Source organism: Octodon degus, unplaced genomic scaffold, assembly GCF_000260255.1.
Source record: "Octodon degus isolate 3935 unplaced genomic scaffold, OctDeg1.0 scaffold00074, whole genome shotgun sequence".
In the NCBI taxonomy this organism is placed as follows: Eukaryota; Metazoa; Chordata; class Mammalia; order Rodentia; family Octodontidae; genus Octodon; species Octodon degus.
Window position 1 is genome coordinate 7,884,363 of NW_004524650.1, and position 26,030 is coordinate 7,910,392.

The 26,030-nt window shown below is 36.4% G+C and overlaps 1 protein-coding gene, 1 non-coding gene and 1 pseudogene across 9 annotated transcripts in view; 2 read left to right on the forward strand and 1 right to left on the reverse strand.

The window, feature by feature from the left end:
* Mtf2 (metal response element binding transcription factor 2) overlaps nucleotides 1-26,030 on the reverse strand; it is a 79,710-nt gene that overhangs the window by 23,673 nt on the left and 30,007 nt on the right. For 3 of the 8 annotated variants that reach the window (XM_023720263.1, XM_023720262.1, XM_004635721.2), the window contains 6 exons: nucleotides 10,607-10,805; nucleotides 10,409-10,490; nucleotides 7,820-7,915; nucleotides 7,484-7,584; nucleotides 6,975-7,123; nucleotides 3,650-3,745 (listed from right to left, as the gene is read on the reverse strand). In XM_023720263.1, the coding sequence (XP_023576031.1) occupies nucleotides 3,650-3,745; nucleotides 6,975-7,123; nucleotides 7,484-7,584; nucleotides 7,820-7,915; nucleotides 10,409-10,490; nucleotides 10,607-10,805 (723 nt within the window). Of the gene's footprint in view, nucleotides 1-3,649; nucleotides 3,746-6,974; nucleotides 7,124-7,483; nucleotides 7,585-7,819; nucleotides 7,916-8,792; nucleotides 8,944-10,404; nucleotides 10,491-10,606; nucleotides 10,806-22,265; nucleotides 22,415-26,030 lie in introns of those variants that run through there. The other 5 variants (XM_004635726.3, XM_023720267.1, XM_004635725.2 and 2 more) reach the window with 5 other exon arrangements.
* On the forward strand, nucleotides 3,095-3,220 carry LOC111817936. Its single transcript, XR_002822027.1, has one exon. It is a non-coding gene; the product is annotated as a U6atac minor spliceosomal RNA (small nuclear RNA).
* LOC111817924 lies at nucleotides 6,600-6,720 on the forward strand (annotated as a pseudogene).

Below are 26,030 nucleotides of genomic sequence, written 5' to 3' on the forward strand. Positions count from 1 at the left end.
CTCTCTCTCTCTCTCTCTCTCTCTCTCTCTCTCTCTCTCTCTCTCTCTCTCAAATAAATAAAAAGAAAAAAGAACTGATACTCCAAGTAAAATAATTTTAATTATATGGCTAGCCAGATAGCTCAACAGACTAAAGCACCTGCTTAAGCAGGGCACAACATCCAGGGTTCCATGCCTGGCGAGCCTTTGGCCCCAGGGCATGCTGAGCCAGCAACTGAGACTGCGCGTGGTGGCAAAGGCCTGTAATCCCAGCACCAGGGAAGCTGAAAACAAGAGAATCACTACAAATCTCATCTGTGTAGTTGAGACACTGTACTAAATACATTAAAAAAAAAAAAATTAATTGTGACACTTTATGCAGTGTACTTTTTTAATTATTTTAAATTTTAGGGAAAGGTCAACAGTGTTTAGGGTCTCACTACTAGACTGGACTCGTAGTGATTCGCCTGTTTACAGCCTCCCAAGAGCTGAGATTACAGGCACATGCCACTATGCCCAGTCTCAACTGCTGTCTCAGTGCACCCCGGGGGCAGGGCCACCACAGGAGGCCCAGGGATTGAACTCCTGGCCCTTGTGCCTGCTTGCAGGTGGTTTAATCTGCTGAGCTACTTGGACAGCCCTAGGAATTTCTAACAACAAATAAACAGTTGATATCTGGGGTTGGGGGGATAAGGACAATATTTAACTATTGTAAGTCTAATAGTCTATAAGTCTACACATACATGCATCCATAGTTTACTCATGGTTTGCGTGCAAAGAATTATGACGCTTGCATCATATACACTGTTTGATTCAATTTGCATTATAAGCTGGTAAGAAAAGTCCAAAGGAGAGAAGGTAACCCTCATAAAATGAATAGTAATACTTGAGATTTAAACTCAGGATTTTTAAGGGCAAATGTATGCTCCATCTTTAATTTTTCTTTCAAACATCCACTGCTACTCCAGATAATCGTAATATAGAAAACACTGATCTTAGATGTTTTTTTTCCATTACTGGGGATTAAACCCAAGGTCTTGTGCATGACATGCACCTCATTTACCCCTAAACCATATATTCTCAACCCTTTTTATTTTAACACAGGGCTTGACTAAGTTGCCCGGGCTAGCCTTGAACCTACAATCTTCCTGCCAAAACCTGAGTAGCATGTACTACCACACCTGATTAGAAATTCTTTATACCTAAATTGTTTTTTTAAAAAAGGATCTGTGGTCTCTGCTAATTCAATGTAAATTAATCTAAAATTATGGTACATGCCTAAATTTTTAAAATTTATTATAATAAGGGACACATAAGACTCAGGACATATGAGAACTTGTACTGTAACGTCATGTACCTCGGTAGTGTCCCAAATTTTCTGATCAAGGAGATTATGGGGCCAAAGAGGAAAGTGATCGATGACGTAGAGTGTGCCTAAGGAGAGTCACATGGGGAGAAAACACTCTCTCAGGCTTTCACAGAGAGCACATTGGCCAAGCAATGGTCGTGACTCATCCACATGGCTGCACTGACAAAGGTTCTACAATCTGAGGTACAGGATCTCAGGATAAATCCTGAGGGCATTTCACTGACCTTCTCAGACCAAAAAGCTACAACTCTTATTGCACAGGTCCTGCTTTACCTTGGTCTTAACCATCCAGTAGAAAAGTATGAAGACAAAATATAGGAAGTAAAGCCATGCTGTTAAGTTGAGCTGTGGGGGACTCAGGTCAATAATTTCTGACATTGCCAGTTAAACAGAAGACCCAATGCTATTATGGGCTACTGGACTCTTTTAGAATATTTTGCTGAGTTTACAAACCTATAATATTCAATAACGGAACTTAGAAAAATAGGGTATACAGATGAATGTCCATTTTGTATCTGTGTATTCCAAGTGGTTAGGATAGATATATAGTTGCATTCTCTTAATGAATAGAATGATTTGTTCTAATGGTGTTTGTAAATAGGATCTCAAGTCCGCATCTTGTACAGCAATTAACCACTAAGAAGAATATATGCAGTGTGTTATTTGTTGAAACTGTACTTCCAATTTGATTTGAAACTGTCTCATTGCTGTTTATTAATAAAATTTTGGGAAAAAAAGGGACACAATGCCATTAGTCCCCCTCATCCTATCACTTTATGAAGCCATTCTGAAACTCCTTTTTTATGAGTGCTACGGTTTATATTTACATGTCCCTCCAAAGCCCACATCCTGATGGATGGAGCTTTTGGAAGTGACTGGAATATGGGTATATAGTACTGGATCAGTCCATTCTTTGGTTCAACACAGCTCTGGCTGGTGGAGATGGACTTTACTGAAGAGGGAAAGCCTACTCTGGGTATGGGTGACATCACCCAAAAGGCTTGTAGGCTGGACAAAATAAAACAAAAAACACCCATAAGATCTTCTGTTTCCTGCCTACCCTGCCAATGAACTGTTTCTTCTCTGCCATGTCCAACTGTCATGCCCCTTTGCCCTGCTGCCTGCAACCTCTACAAAATGTGAACTAAAATAAATCTTTTCTCCTTAAACTTGTGGTATTTTGTTTCAGCAACAAGAAAGTAAAATAGGGGCTGGGGAGATGGCTCAGTAGAGTAAGTGCTTCCCTGGCAAGCACATGGGCCTGAGTTCAATCCCCGGTTCCGCAAAACAAAAAAAAAAAAAAAAAAGGAAAGGAAAATAGTAAGTGTCCTTCATAGCAATATCATGGCTACCTCAATGTTTTAAATCAGTTCAAACTCTTTGCCTTTCATAGTCATTATGACTTTGTGAAACCACCATAAACCACACAGTGCCATATCCAATGAGTGAAGGAGGATACATTATAATGTTTTCCCAAGCCTGCCTTTCCACTGGAATGGCATTTGATAGCAACATTCACTACATTTTACCACACCTTGGAAATAACACTTCAACAACTTCCAGAACTGCTTCAGAAAGTGGTAAGAAGGGTGTTCAAATCAAGGGGAAGGATTCTGAGAGGATGTAATAGCAATGTACCACTTGCTGTAATAATTACTTTTCGAAAAAAGAGCATTCATTGTATTTGATGGTCATTCCTTATACAATTCTTCTAAAATTCTTTAAAGGGAAGTGCCAAAGAAAACAGTGTTGTATGAAAGGAGAAAAGGTTAGCACTCCCCTTTACAATGATGGACGAGGCCCTCGGGCCTGACAACACACATACAGTTAAGGCATTGCCACCTACTTCGTGGCATCTAACCACTGTTTTTTTAAAAAATTCCCCAGTAGTACTCTATAATAAGTTCACTTATGTCTTGCAATGTGTTCCCAAGAGATAATTTTATTTGTGCTAATATCACATGAAATGGCATTATTCATCTAACTAAATCATAAAATAATAAAATAATACCTTAAATTAAAAAAAAATAGTTTACACCACTGTGAGGCAACAGTAGTAACTGTAATCACTGACAAAACAGCTTCTGGGAAGTAGGGGAAAACTTTCTGGAATAGTACAAAAAGGGCAAAAATTATGTGTTTTTAAATATATCATTCAGTATTTCTCCTCTGAAATGACCCCTTTATAAATCACTGTTAAAACTATTTTTACAAATCTGAAACTGCAAATGATCACAATTTAAAAGTCACCAAAAAAAAAAAAAAAAAAAGAAAATCAGTAAAGTTCAAATACTCTCTTACCTATCTCCAAATAGCATTGGCTTCTGAAGGCATTGCACACAAGCTTCATGAAACCACTGCTTACATTTGCAGCACTGTAGCATCTTTAAATACCAGCTACAAAAAAGAGGTTAAGATTAAAACACTACTTCTAATGATTTAGAATGGCTTTTTAAACAACAAAGTAGAATAACTCTGAATATAGTTCTCATTAAAGTATTACATTTGTAATATACTTAGTGTTGACTTTTTCTTTCCCAAAAACGTTTCCAATACTGGCCATTTCAAATGTCCTCTTTATTCATAGGAATTTATAAGCTCTTGAATTATACACCCATTTCTAATCAACAATTCCTGGCTCCTACACTAGTAAAGAATCTCTCTCAGCACACAAGACTACAATTTACTTCTTCCCCTTGGTAGTGCTGGAGATCACATCAAGGACCCTGCACATGCCAAGTGTACACCAGACCAAGTTATCCCAATACCCAGCTCTCTTCTCCTCTATCCCCCTTGTGAGATGATGTCTCAGTGTTGCCCCGGCTGGCACTGAACTAAAACTATCTTCCGATCTCAGCCACCTAAGGAGCTAGGGATAGGGGTGCCCAGCACCATACCCTGCTCTAAACCTGGAATTTTTTTCAAGTCAATTTTCTACACTTTAGAAGACTCAGAAAGGTTACTGTTTGCTGCAAATACAACATAGCTTAGGCAACTTTCCCATTATGAACATTTAATTTTATCTTTACTCTGTTGCTAATTTAATAAAAAGTATTATAATTTATAATCTTGGTTAACATACTTAGAAATTTAATCTGAGACTATCAAGTATAAAAATCTTGCTTTGTGGCAGACTTAGTTGTTTCATTATACAGGTTCACAGATCTGTTCCAGACAGCTCAGGCTGCTGAAACTAAACCTTCATCAAAGACATCTCCCAATTAGTACATAGCTTTGACATGGTTTGCAAAAAAAAAGGCATTATTTTCAAATATTATCTTTTCTTCCGACACATTAATTTAATTGCAATCATATATAGGCAAAGGCAGCAAAACCTTTATTTGTTTTAACAATGTATTATTTATCATTTTAGGCTAAATATTTCCACATGATCAAAAAGCACTCTAGTAGATACAGACAATCATTTATCAGATGACTTTGAATACTTATTTCCAAGTATTCGGTGACATGCTGAAGCTGTAACATTAACAGTATCAGACACAGTTCCTCGCCTCATAGTTTTTAAAAAATGAAAATCTCTCATGTTTATAATGGCTTTTACATACTTTGAATGCGTTAAAACTGGGATTGAGGGATTTCTGAGCCTTTTTATAGTATCTTTTCAAAAATTCTACCTAATAAGATATATTTTTTTATTAGTACCTTTGCAGCACATAATGATTATTCATTGTGAGGAATTAGTGCGTGCTTTTTTCCCTTCTCCTCCATCCCCTTTAAAAAGTTCTTTTTCATTCTCTTTATAAATAAGTGACTTTTTTAAAACTGAAGAGTATTATTTAATTTGCAAGTGACCAAAAGAACAGCTAAAAGATGTTGACATTTCATAATATCCAAGATAAGTTAGAATGAGGAACTAAAAACTCATTTATATACACGTTTTCACCATCAAACAATGTATGTTCCAGTATTCTCCTACAGAGCAGCCCTATCTCAAGTATAGAGCCTCATAAAACACAAGCAATCAATAATTTAAATAGGACTTAATTTTTTTCCTCTTTACTTTTTTATAATTTTTTGACCAATTTTGCATGCTTATCTGTAGTAATCTAAGCAACTAATTTGAAGACAATATGCGATATAATAACCACTGTTTAATTCCTGCAATTTTATTAAATGAAATTCTATATCATTTTTAATGGGTTTTTTTTTTTTTACTATTCTTTTATTCTCTTTAAAAATATTTTTAAAATTTAAGTAGGGTTAAACACAAAGATATGATCCAATGGTTAAAAAAATGTTATATATACTGAATAAGTTTATTAGAACCCTTCAATATGAACAAAGAGCAAAAGAAAATAAGAATAGACAGTAGATTTTTTGCAAATGGGAAGGGAACCAACAGCTCTGGGGAGCACTAACGAAAAAACAAGATACACGCAATATGCGTGTACTCTAGCACTCACCTGTGTACACAACAAATTTCAAATGTCCTGATTAAAGTTTACATATCCTAGTCAAAATTTTTGTGATTACCAAGCATCATGTAGATATATGATTCCTAGTACAGATCTCTAATACCTGGATGGTTTTTTTTGTTTGTTTGGTTTTTTTTTATTATTATTATTATTATGAGCAGAATATATTGAGAGAAAGAAAGCTCCTGTCCAAGAGAGGGACAGGAGGGGGGCCTGAGCGGGTAGTTACCCAGGAAGCTGTCTCTTCCAGGGACTTTTATAGTGTAAAATCATGTGGGGCTAAGGTAGAGAGAATGGGAACTCGCTTAGGTGGGCAGGAGGTAGGACAAAACTATGGTCAACCAATGGGATTACAAGCACCACTGCTCAGGTAAAACTGATTAAATCCAGTATCAAATGGGAAAGCTAGTCACATAGTAAGCAGGCATGAATATGGGGCAGGGTCTCTCCCTGTTGGAGGTTGGAATGCAGGACAGGGTCTCTTTCTGTTGGGGATTGGGCTAGTGACTCACTTGGGAATTTCTAGGTGATTGATACCTATTTAGAATATCAATCCGAGGTGCTACCCTTTTAGCATTTGTTTGGTCTTTAGGTCTTTAGTGTTTTGTTTTGTTTTGTTTTGTTTTCCAGTTAAAAACTTAGAAAAGTTGTTTAACAGTTTCACTGAAAAACTATACATACTCACAAGCAATGGAATACATAAGGGAGAACAGTTAAGTTATACTCTCTAAACAGTCTATGAAAAAGACCTACCTTGATTCTGTAGTTTAACCAAAATCTGTATGACACTCTTTCATTCAAATAGCAATATTATTATTGCTTCTCGGGCTTTTGGCTAAGATTAAGTGTAGTATCTGTTCTTATCAAATAGCAATATTAAATGTACCGATTTCCAAATAGTTTATCAAATTCAACATGATATGCAACAGAACATCTGTAGTAAATGTTTCCCATCTATAAAACTATTTTATAAGATACACAAATATTTACAACTTAAATTTCTAGAAGGTAACCAATCTTGTAAACATTTTTAACATGAATATAAGGAAAACATAAATATTTCTGTGTGAAATGTTCTATTTTCTACCTTACTCTTCTGATACCTTTATGTATTTGTTAACTATCAGTCCTATGAATGATCAGTAGGAAAAGCAAAAATTACTTAAATAGCATTAAATAGCTATACTTACTCTCCAGGGCCTCCACAATAGCAGTAACACTGCTGGACATTGGTTTTATGACCTGCATCCCATTCAAGATCTGCCACACTATAAGGTAATGTCTGCTTCATGACTTGCAATGCTTTGGCATTTGGTCCTTTCTTAAGTGCACCACCCCTCTATATTGAAGAGAAAAATTATTTTAAAAGTGATAGATAAAATTTTAAATACAATTCTATAACTTGAAAAGGTCTCTGACACTTCTGAAAAAAAATTCCTGAATTTCCATCACATCACAAACTATCTAAAAATCTGTATTTTGTTGTCTTCTTTCATATTATTGCCCAAATTCCCATGCAATGGTTAAGGGTAAGAATAACTACAAGTCACTTAAGCATCATTACTCAAATAATAAACAGCAATTTTTTTCTAATCAGTACAGAACGTTTATTTCACTCAAATAAACTGTCAATGTACAAAATCATTAAATGGACAGTGCCTTTCAAACTCTACTTAGGGCTTTACCCTAGAACACTTACCTTTGTTGTTGTTGCAAAAACACACTGTCGACAGAGCCATTTTTCATCTGAATCAATTACACTGGAATCAATGTGAGGTGTATGACACAACTGATGATACCCTTAATACAAAAAAAGCAAACTGTATTTTATTAATAAATATTGCAAAACATAATTTCAAGACAGCATGCTAAAACTAGTTTCCTTCATTAAATATTTACAATTGATGAAAAAACTCTCAATACAAATTTAAAATTACCAAAGCAAATTATTTTTAGTCATTAATTTCAACAGGGTCAATTCACTATATAACAAACTTTTTCAAAAATTAAAAAAAAAAAAAAATTCAGTGTTTACCTTGTCCACATTTATCACATATAACCATTTCATTGGGAGCTTCTGAATACTCTTCTTGACATATTGTACAGACCATTTCCCCACTTCCAGTGGCTCCTGAAATATTTAAAACACACATTAAAAAAGTCATATGTAATTCCGTACAACAAAACCACTTTTATGACTCAATGGATAGCCTATACCTATAGTGTTTTGTCAACTAGATCATAATGTTTCAAAAGGCAAAGCAATGTGCACAAAATGTTATCTCTCTCTCTCTCTCCTCCCTCTATTCAAATCTTCAACTTAAAATACCTGACTTAAACTCATAGTTTAATCTGTTTTTGCATCAAGCATAATTTAAATTGCACTCAGGCAGCATCTCTATTTCTTATGACGTAGAACACTGGGGAATAAAGAAAGTTTTTGTAAAAACTAGAGCTACCCTGCATAATACACAGCTACACATACGCATGCTCTCATTCATACTGCATGTTTAATATAAGACTAAAGGAAAAGAGCAAGATATATAAATGATCACTTAATCTAACTGCAATTTATTTACTAATTCACAGGAGTCTGGTCATCTATTATTATTTAATCTCTGAAATCTAGAAATACAGTGTACATATACCCTAAAAGAATTGTACTGCAACCAAAATTGAGGGTTCTATTTATTATATTTTTACAGGAAATCATTCTTATGCAAACAAAAAAAAAAAAAAAAAAAAAACAGGACTAGGATTCTATCACCTAGTCTAATACAACTTTTATTTTCGGTATTTTCTTCCTATTTTAGTACAGTCAAAACAGTAACATACACTTCACATACACTAATAAATATTTACAATTTTATGCCATGGGCCAAGCATTGTTAGGCTCTCGACACATTCTGTTTAATTCTACAATGTATTAGATAAATAACAACCACAGAGAACAACAGAGGCCCAGATAGATAAAGTAACTAATCAAAGGACCCTCCATTAGAAGATACCAAGGTTAAAATTCAAACCCAGATGTGCCAGAATCCATGTTCTCTCCACCACGAGATGCTTCCTTTCATCAACACTATGTAATATTTCTTCTATCAAAAGTATTTCACAGTTTTCAAAATTTTAACTTCTAATAGCTGCATAATATTCCATCTAGTGGAAAGAACCAAATTTACTTCATTACACCTCTATTTTGGGGTACATAGGTTACTAATCATTGTTTTATCTGTCATTTGTATTTTTGCTTGAGTCTCAAAAAAAGTATTAACCCTCTTCTATTATTTTTAGTTCCTACTACACTGGTTAGGATGAGGCCTGTCTCAGCTTTTGGATTTATGGTTCTACTTAGAATAACCAGACTGAACCTGAGACCTGTAAGTCTGAATCTGTAATTCTATGGAAACAGAATAGCTGCCTAGCCTGGGATGAGTGTCTCCCCCTGAACCATGTAGATCAATGAGGAGAAAGGCCGTTCAAAAAAAAAAAGAAAGGGATACTGATTCCACAAACAATTACGTATTCACATCAAGAAACAGTTCTGAGAAACCTGAGAATTATATTTACCTGTGAAGTCCAAGCACATCTGTTTTAGCCATCAAGTTTACAAGAATCTTCCTGTATAGTTTAGTGGACCTCTAGTCACCCTTACTACAAATCCCATTTGTGTGTTTAAAGTCTTAGCCTTTTTCATCTTAGAAATATCAATTTTTCTGTTAAGATACACCTCTATGGTAAAAACCTTGCTCATGTAGCTTTAAAATATTATTTATGAATAAACTACTAGAAGTAGGTTTATTAGAAATATTAAAGAGTATAAACATTTTCAAGCACTTAATGCAACTACAAAAGTAATAACCCAAATAGAACTTTATAGCACCAATGATAATGTAGAAATACTGTGTATCATTTCACAACAACAGCATTAAGTGTTACAAACTCTTCTAAATATATGTATGTAATGAATGTAACATAATACGTATCTTATGATGCTGCCATGCTTTTTGACTAACATGGTTTTATTTTCCTTTATGTGAACCTTAAAGTATCTTACTAGATAAAATAAAATTTACATATATGCATCTGTAATGACTCATCTGATACGCTACATGAAGCACTTTTTTTTTTTTTTTTGGCAGAACTGGGGATTGAACTCAGGCCCTTGCACTTGCCAGGGAAGCACTTATTCCACTGAGCCATCTCCCCAGCCCCAAAGCACTTCTTATATAGGACTCCTCACTTTCACAACTTTCTAACTTTATATATAGGTTTTTTTCTGCTACTTTCAAAAGAAAAGAGGAAAGGAAAAGAAGGAATGAGAAAGGAACAGAACAAACAAACCTGTATTAAACTTACAGGATCTTACAGAAGATTTTAAAATCTCAAAAAGGACACACAGTAAATGAAAAGAAACAGAAACACATGTCTCAGTTCCATAACAGATTCATGTTTACAAAATAAAAAAGGAATAATTTTGTATGCAGTGTGATTTTTTCAACTATTCTCAAATGTGACTAAGTTATTACAATGCAATCTATTCAAAGGACAGTATCAGAAAATGTCAAGTTGAAGAAAATCAAATTTCACATAAATCATGTTCAATAGAGATAGTAGCACCTGCCTGTTTGAATGTCCTTCCAGAGAACCCAGGATTTAGAACTGTCTTCAAATATGATGAAGCAGCTCTGTTTTAATATGTTTATCTGCAATAAAAATGAATATTTTATGGTGATCTCCTGAAATTTTAAATATGAAATTAAAGATTTAAAAATGTTAATACAAAAAAATTATAAAAATACATTTTATTAAAATAACTTGCCTTTTTGATAGTTCCAAGATAAAACAAGCCATCTGACCATCTAGCTAGGACATCCTGACCCTCTTCAAATTTACATGCTGGCTTTTTGGCTTTTTGTCCATCCTGTAAAGACAGCTTGGTCAAGGACGTTGGGGTCTTTTGGTTTCGACGTAAAGGAGACCGCTTGTGGACCAGTGAATTACCTGCCCCTGTAGAGTCTCTGTTTAGGGAATAGAAGCCCAAATATAAGAGTTACTAAGTGTTTATATCAGTAAGTTTCATTTTAACATATTCAAAAAAGTTAGGTTGTGAAAACGTTAAATTGTGGGAAATAAGGCAAGTACCTCAAATAACATTACATAAAATTATAGCAATTCTCATTATTTATCCATTGCCTACCCTAAGCAACCATGCCAACATAATGTATTCGGCAGCTGTCATCAAACAGCATTTATAAGTTGAAATAGGTCAGCTTCCATTATAACTTGAATCTCATGACTGGGCTTAGGTAAAAAGTAAAAGTGAATTCATCTTTCATCTCTTGACTATACCATATGTAGTGAAGACACATTGGGCAAGAGGAGTGGTTAGAAGTATTTTCATTCATTATAACAGCAATCATGGCTCCTCCACATTAAATCACTATTGAACATTAGCCCCTTTTCTTGGGATGAATACCACAATTCTTCAAATATGCAGACTGAGAGTTTAAAAAACTCAAGACCCACCAATTTCACAATACATATTCAAATAAAAATGCATTGAGAGCTGGGGAGAAAGCTCAGTAGAATAAGCACCTGTCTGACAAGCGCAGGGTCCTGAGTTCAATCCCTGATACCAGGGGGGGAAAAAAGTGCATTGTAAGAGCATGTATTTTTTGGTTTTTGGGGGGAGGAGGGTCAACTGGGAAACAAATTCAGGACATTCCACTTGCCAGGCAGGCTCTTATGCCACCAAGCTAGCTTCCTGGCCCAAGCATTCACTTTCAAAGGGGGGGAGGGGGGACCTCAAATGATACACTGCAAAATTATGGCTCATGTATTATCATTTCATAAACAGCATAACATAAAGGCAGTGTTTCACAGGAGGAGAAAGTTAGCATTTAAAGAAATATGTATTAGAGCTACCCAAAGAAATAACAAAGGCCTTCCCTAAGTTACTGAAAACATTCATCTATATAAGTACAACAAACTTCATGTAAAATACAAAGAGATCTACACTAAATTACACTAGTAAAAATATCGCAAGACAAAAAATCGTAAAAAGCATCAAGAGAAAAATTATTTATAAGGAAATTTTAAGATCAACAGATGACTGCTTGGGGCTGGGGAGATGGCTCAGTAGAATAAGCGCTTGCCTGGCAAGCTCACGGGCCTGAGTTCAGTCCCTGGTTCTGCCAAAAAAAAAAAAAAAAAAAAAAACAGATCAGAACAGTCATCAGGAACAGTCATCAGAAACAATGCAGGGGACCAGCCAGATAGCTCAGCGGCTTAAAGTGCCAGCAGGCCAGGGACCAGACAGGCATGCCTTGCTGGCCCCATTCCCACAGCAACCTGAGACAGCGACTGACTGAGATTGGGTGTGGTGGCATACACCTGTAATCCCAGTGCTTGGGAAGCTAAAAACAGAAGGATCACTATGAGTCCGATCTGTATGATGACACTCTGTAGACCCTGTACTAAATACATAAAAATAAAAAAGAAACAATACAGGAAGGAAACAGTAGAATATAGCCAAAATGTAAAAAGAAAAACCTACCAACCAAAAACCTTATAGCTGGCAAAACTACCTTTCAAAACTGAAATATTCTCAAAAAAAGAAAATAAGAAACTATACTTCTTAATCAGAAGCTGCACTGTAAGTACTAAAACTGAGCTACATCTCCAGCCCAACCTATCCTCTCTTTTTGGAGAACAAGTCATCCTAAATTGCCCAGGCTGGCCTTGAACTTGGGATGCTCCTGTCACAGATTCCCAAGTTTCTGGCATTACAGGAATTTAGTTTTATTACAAGAATTTTTTTAAAATTCTTGAGGTTGAAAGTAACCAAATGGAGAGGGAAATTCAAATGTCCATACACAAACACACACAAGCATTAAAGGTAACTAATTATAAAGAAGTATGAGTATACATTTCCTCAAAAGCAAATATACAAAGTATATAATGGTACTATTACACCTACAACATAGAAATGTAGTTTAACGAGAACAGAATAAAGGAGATGGGTAAGGACAAAACTACATCAAAAAAATGACACAAGATCTTAACTCAAACCCACTGGAATGAAAACCTAAGATGCTTAAATAAAATATAAAAATCTGTCAAATCAAGAAAAGAATCTGCAATATGCATAAAGGATTCACTGTTTCAAGTAAAAATAGTATTCCATGAAAAGGTGCTAATTAAGCTGGTAATTCTATCAACGATGCAAATATCTTACCCATACTTCCTATTTCATCACACATACTAAAAGTCTCAATTCAGGTCCACATTTAATAATTTTACTATTTCATCAAGAATCATTCCCATGCTGGGCATTTTTCCAGAACTGAAAACTTCGTACCACAGCGATATATGTGCACCCATGTTTATAGCAGCACAATCTGTCATAACTAAATCCTGGAAACCCAGATGCCCATCAACTGAAGAATGGATAAAGAAGATGTGGTATTTTGAAACAACAGAGTATTATTCAGCTATAAAACAGGATAAATTTGAGTCTTCTGTCAGTAAGTGGATGCAACTAACAGAACATATTCTTAAGTGAAATAACTCAGAACCCACATGTGCCAACATCATATTGTCTCCTTACTGTGAGAATCTGAAGGAGAAAAATGGAATCTAAAGGGTACAATAGATACTGGAAACAAAAAATGAACTTATTCAAAAAGTAAAGTTACTGAGTTGAGGAGAAGGACAGGAGAGAGTGATGGAAAGAGATTTATCTATGTATGTAAGCTGGATGGTTTCAAAAACTGTACTTCGTATTTCTGCTGGTCTATGGAAAGGAACAGATAATAATTTGATTTGTCTTTTTAAATTGATTGTATTTTTCTCTTAATTTATGAAACATTTTGTTGTGTTTATTTTATATTTTCTACTATGAGAGTAATGTGACAATGAAGAATGGTATGATTTAAAAGTGCAGGGGTGGGAGGTTAGTCTTTTTGTATAGGGTTTCCCTATACAGTTCAGGCTGGCCTTAAAATTACTTTGTATCACAGGTTGACCTCGAACTCATGGCAATCCACCTATCTTAGCCTCCCAAGTGCTCGCATTATAGGCATGCACCACCATGTCCAGCTTAAATTTTATTTATCATAAATAAAAGATACAATGCCATTAATGTGTCCTCAAAAATCTTGCCATTACTTCAAACACACTTATCTCATCATTCTTGTCACTTTCCAGAGTCCTCTTTCATAAGTGTCTTTAGTTGTGCTATTATCACTACCTAAATGTCCTTAATAGATTCAAAAGGTTTACTTTTCATGGCCATTTGACTGTGGAGAGGAGCCAGCAGTTGAACAGTGCCAGAATCTGTGAATAAGGTCTGTGAAGACATACTGTAATGTTTCTATGTGTCTATCTTTCCAATGGGCAGCACTTAGCAGCAGCACTCACCATATTTTTTAATCTACCTTGTAAAGACAGACAAAAGATTTTGAGAACTGCTTCAGATTGGCAAAAATTATAAGTGTATCTGAAGAGAGACTGTTCTGAGGGTAAATAATGGCAATGTACCTTTTATTATAATTTTCTAATTTTTTAAAGATATTAAACAAACAGTTCAATTACACCTCATTATAGGATATTCTGATGCCACTGCCTTGATTGATGCTGAAGCACTAAGCAATTTTACCTAGACCTGTCTTTGCAACAGCTATACAAATGTCAACAAGACAAAAAAGAAAAACAAAACAAAATCCTCCTGGATATGCTGTAGTCTTATTCCATGAGGCTGAGGCAAGATGATGGTTTGAGGCAAGAGTTAAAGACTGAACAACATAGCAATCTCAAAAAACAAGCAAACAAAACAAAGCAACTTACTATTTTTTAATCTTACTTAAGTCCACAGGGGGTCCACTAATCAGACTCTGAGAACTCCTGTTCTAAGTAAAAGGAATATGTATATTGCTCTTTATTACTGTTACAGTCAACTGTGAAAAAAGGGTACTTTAGTACTATGATTACAAGAGTTGATTGACAGGATGAATGCTAGAGAATTTTAAAAATGAAAGATGAATCACAATTTTATCATCAGGGATGATTCAAGGCCAGGCTAAGAACCTTTTTCTAGACTTTGAAACAATTTATCTTTAAATCACAGTATGAAAATGACTCTACTGACAAGTAACTTTTTAAAATGCTTTGTAAAAAATGATTATAGAGATTTTTGTATCCCTTCAATTAAAATAATTAACTATGCCTCAACAGCAACATTAATTCAAGTGAGAAGTGACAACAACAGGTGCCAGGGGCATTGTGCTAGGACCTAGGAATCTTCCAATTCTGGAGCAAAATATATACCAAAAAAAAATGCCAATATTCCAGACCAATAGTAACAGTGCACGCCTATAATCCCAGCACTGGGGAGGCTAAAAACAGGAAGATCACTACAAGTCTGAGCTGCATGATGAGACCTGTACCAAATACATAAAAATTAAAAAAGTTAATATTCCCAGTTTCTCATGCTCTGCTACTGCTTCATCAAATGTATCCCTTTTTCATAACAAGATCTGGGTTTTTGTTGTCTTCATATTCCTGTCTTACTCTCCACAGTACTACTGACATTGCATAATATTTGTCCTAATATCATGTGAAGCATTTTTATTTTTCCATCCCCTAGTGCAGTGACAGTAACATTAAGAGCTCTAACTGCTTCATTAGAACTTCCCATCATACAAACAGCCCACTGCATGTGTCATAGGTTTGCGACCACTACCCTGCTTGTGTTGGGGATGGGGGATCTGACTCAATAAAATCCTTAATTCCTTATGCCTTTTATTCCTATTCACAGCCAAACCTCTGGGAGAGTTAAGATTATTATAAGCCTGTCACTACATTAAGCATTTGCATATTCATTCATACATCATTTTTTGGGCCAGTAGTGCTATGGAGGAGATATTTTTGGAGATAAAAATTTTACAGTTATCCTTTTATATGCAGAAACTACAACCTGCAAAAACAAAATAACTTGACAAAGGTCAGACAATATCGAACCAGAACTAGTACTTAATATATCTTTTTTCTGATACCTTCAACTATGGCACTCAACTGTGCTGAAAATCTTGCAAAAATATGGGCAAGCAGGAGAATAAAATTCTCTTGATACTTTATGCTCTCTTCCCAACATTTTCTCCTCTTTCTTTCCCATCATTCATGGCCAAACCTCTGCAGAAAAGTTATAAAACTTGTCTCTAATTCTATAATCTTCACTACTTTTCAGTTCACAGCAACCCACTTAACCCTAACCTTCAGTAAAAACAGACGTCTGTAACAACTAAAACACAATGCTTTACATAGGATATGGTACATGAAAGTATACTAGTTTAAGATAAATTTATAAGGCCAGGGAGAGAGCTCAGAGATCTAGGTGCCTGAGTGGTTAAATACAAGGACCTAGGTTCGATCCCTAGTACCACATGCCATGCCACGCTGCCCCTGCACCAAGTCGGCCCCAAAACCAGACGTGGTGGCGCACACCTCTAATCCCAGCGCTGGGGAGGCTGAGACAGGAGGATCACTATGAGTCCAAGCTGCATAGCAAGGTCCTGCACCAAATAGACAGACAGACAGATACATAGAGCTTTTTCAAAAAGAAAGATTATATAAAGTTCTACTCAAGAAAAATCTGTAATTTTTTTATTTCACAAGAACTATATGCACAAATAATCTCATTTCTCTAAATAAACACTCTGATTCACATCTAAGGCAGATACATACCAATTTTCTACCGAAACAAACATAAAAATTATCATATAACATTAACAAATCATTTACAAAATTATCATCTTTTAAAATTTTTCTACTCAAAGAAATCTTACAGAAAATGAAACAAGAAAAAGGTAATGACCCAAACCATAATTCAAACCTTTCTAAGATAAATACCTTCGTACACACCCCCAATTATTAAATCTTTTAATTTTCCCGTATTACTGGTTACTTCCCTCCTTTCTAGAATGTGATCTTTACTAATTTTAAAATTTATTACTACCTTTTGAGTTGCAAGGCCAGGGATATAAAGGTAAATATGCTCACAGTAAAGTAACACAGAAACACATAGGTAAAAGCATAAACGTCCTTGCCACATAAAATCTGTTTAAATCCTGGTTTTTTTATGCACACGTTATATGTATAGATAGATAAATATAATTCTTTTCACCAAAAGAACAACATTATATATTATTACCTATAACTTTTCTCACAAAATATACCAGGTATGATCAAAATATAACGAATCTTTACTTTTTGTCAAAAATATCACACACTGCTATTAATCCAGCTCAAAATATTCCCCTCCCTCCAAACATACTTATCCCATCATTCTTGCCACTTTTTGAAGTAGTTGTGAAAGTCCTTTCATGGTCATTTTCACCTTGAGGAATAAGCAAAAGACAGTGCCACAAACAGGGAACAGATAAGAACACACTGTAGTGTTTTTATAAGGCTATCTTTTCACTGGATGGCACACAGTAGCAATATCACCATATTTATCACAGTCTTGTAGACACAAAAGAATTCCAGTACTACTTGAGAAAGTGGCAAGAACAGCAGACTAAGTGTTCAAAGCAAGCAAGATTAACAGCACTATGTCTTGGGAGTTTTTTTCTTTGTATTTTAGGGAATGATCTACAGGGTATTCATGGTCTCACTACTAGATCGGACTCACAGTGATTCTCCTGTTTACAGCCTCCCAAGTGTTGGGATTACAGGCCTGTGCCAGCACACCCAGTCTCAATTGCCATCACAGACCACAGGGCTCCACAAGGGGCGGGGCCGGCACAGCAGGCCCCCCTGCACCTGCTTGCAGGTGCTTTAATCCACTGAACTATTTGGCTGGCCCTCAACACTATGTTTTTAACTGTCATAAATTTTTAAAAGTTTAAACATTCAACATATACTGTGATTACATAACATATCTTGGGCAATGTAACTCACGAGTTTAAAAGCTATAAAAATCTTTCAGGCCCAGAATAGTGTGGTACAAGCCTGTATTCACAGCTACTTGGGAGATGAAGGCTAGAAGATCACAAGTTTGAGGCCAGCACAGACAATACAGTGAGACTACTGTCTCACTAAAAACATGCAAGAGCCAGAGATACAGCTCAATAGCATAAGGCTACTGGCCCCACCAATTCTTTTCACTACCAGCTAAACCACTAACAATTACTTAGTTGAGGAATATTATGAATGTTCCCACTGTTTTAATACCACAAGCAATAATATAGTCATTCTTTGATATTTCCAACTACAATATAAAGTTCTGTAGCAAGGAATATGTACATTTTTTCATTTTCATTATAATACAGTATATGAAAGACCAATAACAAGTATAATAAACCATCAAGTACTTCTTAGATTTATGTAGCCTCTAATTATTTTTATTTATTTTTTTAAAATTTTTTATTTATTTATCTGTGTGTATGTGTGTGTGTGTATGTGTGTGTGTGTGTCCAGCTCAGCCCACCAGGGGGCGGGGCTGGTTGGCATGTGGTGCTGGGGAATTGAACCGCGGTCCCTGTGCTTTGCTGAGCTTGTTCTAAGTAGATGCTCCAGACCACTGAGCCATCTCACCAGCCCCACCTCTAATTATTTTTAATGTCACAGATATTATCAAATTATACTCCCAAAACGTACCAATCAACATTCTGACACTGGCAAGGTGGCACTTGAGGGCACACACATGCACACAGTAATTTTTTTTTTTTAAATTGGTACCGGGAACCAAACTCACAACCTTGTGCTCACTAGTCAGGTGCTGTATGACTCAACTAGTATCTCTAGCCCTATCATCCTTTTTCTATTGGACAATACATACACACATAATTTCTATTATCAAACTGCTATAACAATTTTATCTTCTAGAAACTAACTGATGTTCTTTGCCCATTTTGACTGAAATTTTTTTTCATTTTTTAAAATTCTTTTTATTTTTTAGTACAGGATCTCACTATGCAACTTGCATGGCGCACCTCCTGCCTCAGCTTCCAGGGCACTGGGATTACCCACACCTGGTTTCAGTGACTGGCACGGCATGCAAAATGGGGAACAAACCCAAGTCCTTGTGCTTGCCAGGCTGGCGCTGAGACCAATGAGCTGAGCTATCTCCCCAGTCCTGAAATGTTAATCTTTTCATAGGTTTCGAGACTGGATGTGGTGGTGCGCACCTATAATCCCAGCTCTTGGGGGGCTGTGAATAGGCAGATCACTATGAGTCCAATCTAGTAATGAGACTTTAAACACCCTGTAGACCCTTCCCTAAAAATAAAAAAAAAAAAAAGGAATTCATAAATTTCAAGGACTTTCATAGTATAAACAAACTTTTAAGTGTACACTGCAAGTACAGCTCATAACCTGTAAAGTACCAGGACAAACACATTTTGATTGGTTGTTAATATACCTTGTACAGGACACAAGGCTGTATCCTGAATTTCATTTTTTCTCAGATTTAGGCTGTCTCTCTGACTAGAACTACAGAAAATTTTAAATTTAAATTTATTTAAAAAATTACAAATATGGGAGCTGCCCCATAAGACTTTTTATTTCCCTGTTATTATACTATATAAAAGAATTCCCTGATCTCAATATTCATTTTGAACTTTTTGGCCCTAGGCCATCGAGACAGCTCAGCAAACTAAGTTGCCTGCTTAGGCAAGCGCAGGGATAGGGGTTCCGATCCCGGGCACCATAGTGCGAGGGAGGCTAAGAGTTGGAGCTGTATAGGGAGACTCTGTACCGAAACTTTTAGGTCCTACCTTTTCTTTTTAAAGAATGTTAAGAATGTTTAGAATACCCTCACCTCCTCAAATGACCACTTCTCCCAACCAGAATTTCAAACTAAACACAAGCCAAATCTCATTACGTTCAGAAGATATCCTTTTAGTGAACAGACTTAGTGATATTCTTTTTTTTTTTTACAGAAGAGATGATCTGGAAGTTTATTTGGTTTCTTTTTGTTTTTAGGCTTGTGTTGGTTTTTTTTCCATAATTTTATTGAGACTTGGTGATATTCTAATTCAAATTTCAGCAGGATACTTTAGGAAAACAAATATATTATAAAACTAACATGAAAAGCTAAGGTCCAAGAATACCAGGTTAGTCAACTTTTGCCACCAAGTTATATCCCAAGCTTCCTCTCCCAGTTTTTCGGGGTTTGTTTGTTTGGTTTTTTGAGACAAAATATTACTAATGGCCTAAACTAGTCTTATCCTCCCATTCAGCCTGCAAAACAACTGGGATTACAAGCCTGCACCATAATGCCTACAGAATGTCAACTTTCAACACGAAAAACAAGGAAAGGCTTGACAACCAAGAAAACATACTCCACAGAGAAAAGCTTCCGAATGGATATGGAACAAACAATGCCACTAATATAACTGAGTATCTCAAAAACAGATTTACTACCCCGATACCTTCCACACCAGCCCAGCGCCTGGCTGCACTGAGCAGGCCAAGTTTGCATGCCTGTAATCCCAGCCCTGCAGAGGCTGAAAACAGGAGAATCACTACAAGTCCAAGTTGCATGATGAGACCCTATATCACATACATTAAAAAAAAAGTATACATTAAATTAATAAATTATAAAGTCAGTACAGAAAAAATTATTTCAGTGTAAATATTTAATAAATTCAGCTTCACTAGAGGAACGATCATATTCCTAACTCTAAATACAGAGTGAGTGCCAGATGGATCAGACAAGAAAGTAAAATATGAATCTTCAAAAGGTGGAGTATACATGTAACATAGTGGAAATATTCTGTAAGCACAATGAGGGCAACAAAAGTAGGATCAAAGATATAGTTCAGTGGTAGAACATGTATTTATCGTGCACAAGAACCTGGGTTCAATCCCCAGCACCAAAAAGCAAAAACAAAAGCACAAAAAAATCATTCATGCAAACTGAAAACAAGCCTACATAACATGTATCTTTAAAGAAATCCACATAAAAAGATGTATTTTAAATATATTCAGTGAGCATTTCAATGATTGATAAATATGAATGAGGATTCAACTAGGGACTGGGAAAACTGGATATAACCTGACCATGGATTTGTAATGACGTAATACATTAGTAGACTTCTTCCAATATTAACATGATCTGGACAATTCATCAATTTCTTTTTTTTTTTTTTTTTTTTTTTTTTTGCAGAACCAGGGATTGAACTCAGACCCTTGCACTTGCCAGGGAAGCGCTTATCCTACTGAGCCATCTCCCTGGCCCCAATTCATCAATTTCTGATAAAACAATACAGGTGGCAGAATAACAGAAAGGAAATTAATGAATTATGACCAGACAAAACAAAACAATACAAAAGGTCAATGAATCAAAGAGTTGAGAATTAACAGTTAAAAGAATTGGAAAAGTAAAAGGATCAGGATGTCATACAAACATACACACACATGTATGTGTATGTATGTATATACTTACTAATTCTCTCATGATGAATGTATTTACTATGCGTAACAAAAACATACTAATAATAACTGGGGCCAACAGTTGGGCTGGGGATATAGCTCAGTGGCACAAGTCTGGCAAGTGCAAGGTCCTGAGTTTGACTTCCAGTCCAAAAAAAAAAAAAAAGAACCTCTAATAAAAAATTGGTAACATTTTTTACAAGTTTAATTGTGGTGACAGTGGCACAATTTGGGGAATATACTAAAAGCCAATGAATTACACTTTTTTTTTTTTTTAAATTTTAGGGAAGGGTCCACAAGGTGTTCAGGGTCTCACTACTAGATCGGACTCTAGTGATCCACCTGTACATAGCCTCCCAAGAGCTGGGCACATGCCACCATGCCCAGTCTCAATTGCCATTTCAGTGCACCCTGGGGACAGGGCCAGCACGGCAGGCCCGGGGATCAAACCCCTGGCCCCTGCACCTGCTGCAGGCACTTTAATCCACTGAGCTATCTGGCCCTTAATTACACCCTTTAAATGAGTGAACGGGAAAAAAAAAAAAAAAAAAAAGTGGATGAATTGTACTATGACATCAATTGTATCTCAATAAAACTGAGGTTTTTTTAAAAAGTGCCTATGCTAGGCTCTAGGGATACTATGATGAATAATCTAAGTCAAGATTCTATCCTAAGAGCCCAATATTAGGGAAGGAAAAGTACAGCTAGGCCTTCTTAAAGGCTACTTTCCTGATTTAAGCACACCCACGAAGTTCAGGTTAGCTGCTCTCTTGGCATGCTCCAGCACCTACAGCATTAAACTTCCGTCTGTGTATTCCATTGGCCTACCTGTCATTATATTTTCTCTGCCCTCTATATAGTCCATACTCTTACAAGAGGAAGACTGTCCTTTCTTATTTACAGCAACTTCCCCGGTACCTAGCAAGGTGCCCAGAAAGCAGCAGGAATACAATAAATAATCAGTAAGATACCAGTAGTAACCGGTAATTTTGTGCAAAGCAACCTTCTAAGGGCCAAATGCCATACCACAACACAGAACTCACCTCCCCAGTAGGAACTTTCATCCCTCTACTGTGCTGCTGCGATTTCCCTCCTCTTCGCTGGTAACCCAAATCAGCCATGACAGATCCACCACACCATTTCTCCAGTACCCTTGCCACTACTCGTTAGCCCACGAAGTACCACTTTGCAGCTAAGGAAGAAAAGAAAGAAAAAATCTAGTCCTACTTCATACTCCCAACTAGAGCACTGTCCTTGACTTAGCAAATCCACAAAGCTAAATCATTTGTAATTATAGGGGTGAGAAAGAAGTACTGCTAACAGAGAGAAGAAAAACAAACCTGTTCTGCTATTCTAAATGCCATAGGTTTCATACCTTCAACAGCACAAAGCTGCCATCTTCCCCACAATTTTTTCCATTCCCTGGGACAAGCAGTTAATACTACACATGGCTTAAGCCATGTGGAGAATATAATGCAACCTAATGAAGGTACCACTTCAGAGGGAATCTTTTGTTCAGATTTGGTCAAATTCAGAGGCCAAACAGGGCCAAAGTAAAATCCAGGTTCAAGAAAGCAACAGGCAATGAAGTATGGCATAGCACCAAAGCTAAGGAGAATAAATTGTTTCTGAGAGTAAACTGAGGCCTAATACCAGATGCCTTCCAATTTGAGGAATCCTTAAAAGTCTAAAGAATCAGGGTTCAACCTAGAGGATAAAAAGCATAAAGTATGCAGCTTAAAAACTATTTCTGAGGGCCGGTGGTATAGCTCAGCAGGCTGAGAGCTTGCTTAGGTAAGCACAGGGGCCAGGGTTCGATCCCTGGCACCGCATGCTGCACAGGCCCTGCCACCAGGCTTGCCGAGCTGGCAATAGAGCCCAGGTATGGTGGCAAATGCCTATAATCCCAGCAGTAGGGAGACAGAGGATCACTAACAGTCCAAGTTGCGTAGTAAGACCCTACACAAAAACAAACAAACAAACCCACTTATTTCTGGTCTGGGGATATAGTTCAGCAGCACAGCACCTGCCTGGCAAGTGCAAGGTCGTGAGTTTGAGTGCTAATAAAAACTGTATTTCTTTGAGAAACAATAGAGTAATATAGAATTTTTAATCAAGTAGTACAGAAACAGATTAAGATATAGTCATATCCAAATCGGAAAAGTAAAATCAAGATGCCATATATACATACACACACATACATACATATGTATAAATATGTACATATATATTTTTTACTAGGGCCAGGGAGATGGCTCAGTGGAATATGCGCTTCCCTGGCAAGCGCAAGGGCGTGAGTTCAATCCCCGGTTCCGCCAAAAAAAAAAAAAAGATATATTTTTTACTAATTCTCTCATGATGAACGTGCTTATAATGATCAATTTCAAACCTAACTTCTTGCTATAAAAGATCATTCACATCATATACCAACTCCCATTTCCTACCTCATATTTAGTAAATCTAATCAAGCTATTTTCATTAAATCCAAGTTTTGCTTCATCAAACCTATATAATTTTAATATAGTCACTGTAAAACTAAGCAGTAAAAGGGGCCAGAGAGATGGCTCAGTGGAATAAACGCTTCCCTGGCAAGTGCAAGGGCCTGAGTTCAATCCCCGGTTCCACAAAAAAAAAATAAAAGCAGTAGTGAAAGTTTCCATTCAATTTAAATTTTCCCTAGAATTGCTCACAACATCTTCTTGCTGCCTCCAGATTTCAAAATTGCAAGGATAATTTCAAATCTCACACACACAGGTAACTCTTGCTCCTAGAACCCTCCATGTTCCTGTACCAATCTGGAATGATCATTCCAGGCCTTGGCCTTGCTATCTGGAAAGCACCTCTTACTAGTCTGCTTTCTATACCACATACTCTTTTCCTGGAGCAGTGTCATACAATAAAAGGATGTTTGCAAGTAAATTTTCTTAGTCTTTATCTAAAAATATCCAATCCTACTCTGACAATTGACTGATACAGGCATAGAGGTGTACACTGTAGTTCCAGCTACTCAGAAAAGCCAAGAAAACTGCTTGGGTCCAGGAGTTCAAGGCCAGACCGGACAACACAGCAATACCCTTTACCAAAAGAAGGGTTGGAGGAGGCTGGGAAGATGGCTCAGTGGAATAAGCGCTTCCCTGGCAAGTGCAAGGGCCTGAGTTTAATCCTTGGTTTCACCAAACAAAAAAAAAAAAAAAAAAAAAAAAAAAGAAGAAGGAGGATTGGGGGTGTAATTCAGCAGCATAGTACCTGCCTGGCAAGGGTAAGGCTGAGAGTTGAATTTCTGGTTTAAAAAAAAAAGTATAACCAAAAGATAAAAGAAAGTGTTTAGGACATAGTTGCTTTTTTTTTTTTTTTTTTTTTAATTTGGTATTTTAGGGAAGGGTCCACAGGGTGTTCAGAGTCTCACTACCAGATTGGACTCAATAGTGATCCACCTGTTTACAGCCTCCCAAGAGCTGGGATTACAGAGGCGTGCTATCACGCCAAGTCTCAACTGCTATCTCAGCGCACCCCAGGGTTGGGGCCGGCACCTGCACCTGCTTGCAGGTGCTTTAATCCACTGAGCTATTTGGCTGGCCAAGTATGTAGTTCAATGGCAGACTGCTTGTCTGGCATGCATTAGAGCCTGGCTTCAATTTCCAGTGACACAAAACAAAAAAACAAAAAAAGCAACCAGTAACTTACAGTTTCTTGCACAAAAATTTTTATGTTGGAGATAATTTTCCTTATATTATGGTATTCTTGTTACACTCAGCATACAATGCTATGCTTTTTAAAAAATTAAGGTTAGCTATCAGTTCCTAGGCAAACTAGTGTCATGTGTTACCAACTTTAGAAAAGTGTAACCAACACTGTTTTGTTGTGAAAAAGAGGGGAAAAAAATACACATATGTATACACAAGTTAGAATAGACATACAGCTACTTTCTCTTAGTTCATTGAGAATAAGTTTGTACTAATATTGTTTAGACAAGATATCATGTCTGCATCTTGTCCTCTGAATAACTACTATGAAGACAATATGCAATGTATTAATTATTGTAACCATCCTACTAACCTGTTTTGAAACTGTTTCACTGCTATTTTATCTTTCTCATTAAAATGAATTTTAAAAGTTAAACAGAAAAAAAATCTCATTCTACTGTTTTTACTTCTTGATTGCTTTTTTTCTGTCAGAAAGTTTTTAGTATCTTTATCTTTCATGTTTTGAAATTTTATTAATGATATGTTTTAGTCCTATTATGCCCTTAGTAACCCTTTTTTGTACATATTTCTGTAGATTCCCTCCCACCCCACCCCATACAGCAAGCTTTATTCAAGTATTTACTAAACCACTCGAGTGTCCACTGACACTGAACACTGAGATTATAGTAATCACAGGAATGCTCAGCAATGAGCTTTGCATTAGGGTGATCAGGGGGGAAGGCAACACTTAAACTGAAAACCTCTAAATGCCAAAATATGCAGCTTCTTTCTTCAAAGATTTACTAATTCAAAAACTATCTTCATATTCTTTACCTAAGGGGTCAGACAACTGGATATGGGTATAAAAGTAGTATCTCATTGTCTGTAGATGTTATCTACTTATTCCAGACCTCTCTGCAACCCTTGTTAAGAGGAGCTATTAGTCATTGGCCAAGCAATGGCCGTGACTCATCCACATGGCTGACACTGACAAAGGTTCTACAATCTGAGGTACAGGATCTCAGCATAAATCCTGAGGGGATTTCACTGACCTTATCAGACCCAAAAGCTACAACTCTTGTTGCATAGGTCCTGCTTTACCTTGGTCTTAACCATCCAGCAGAA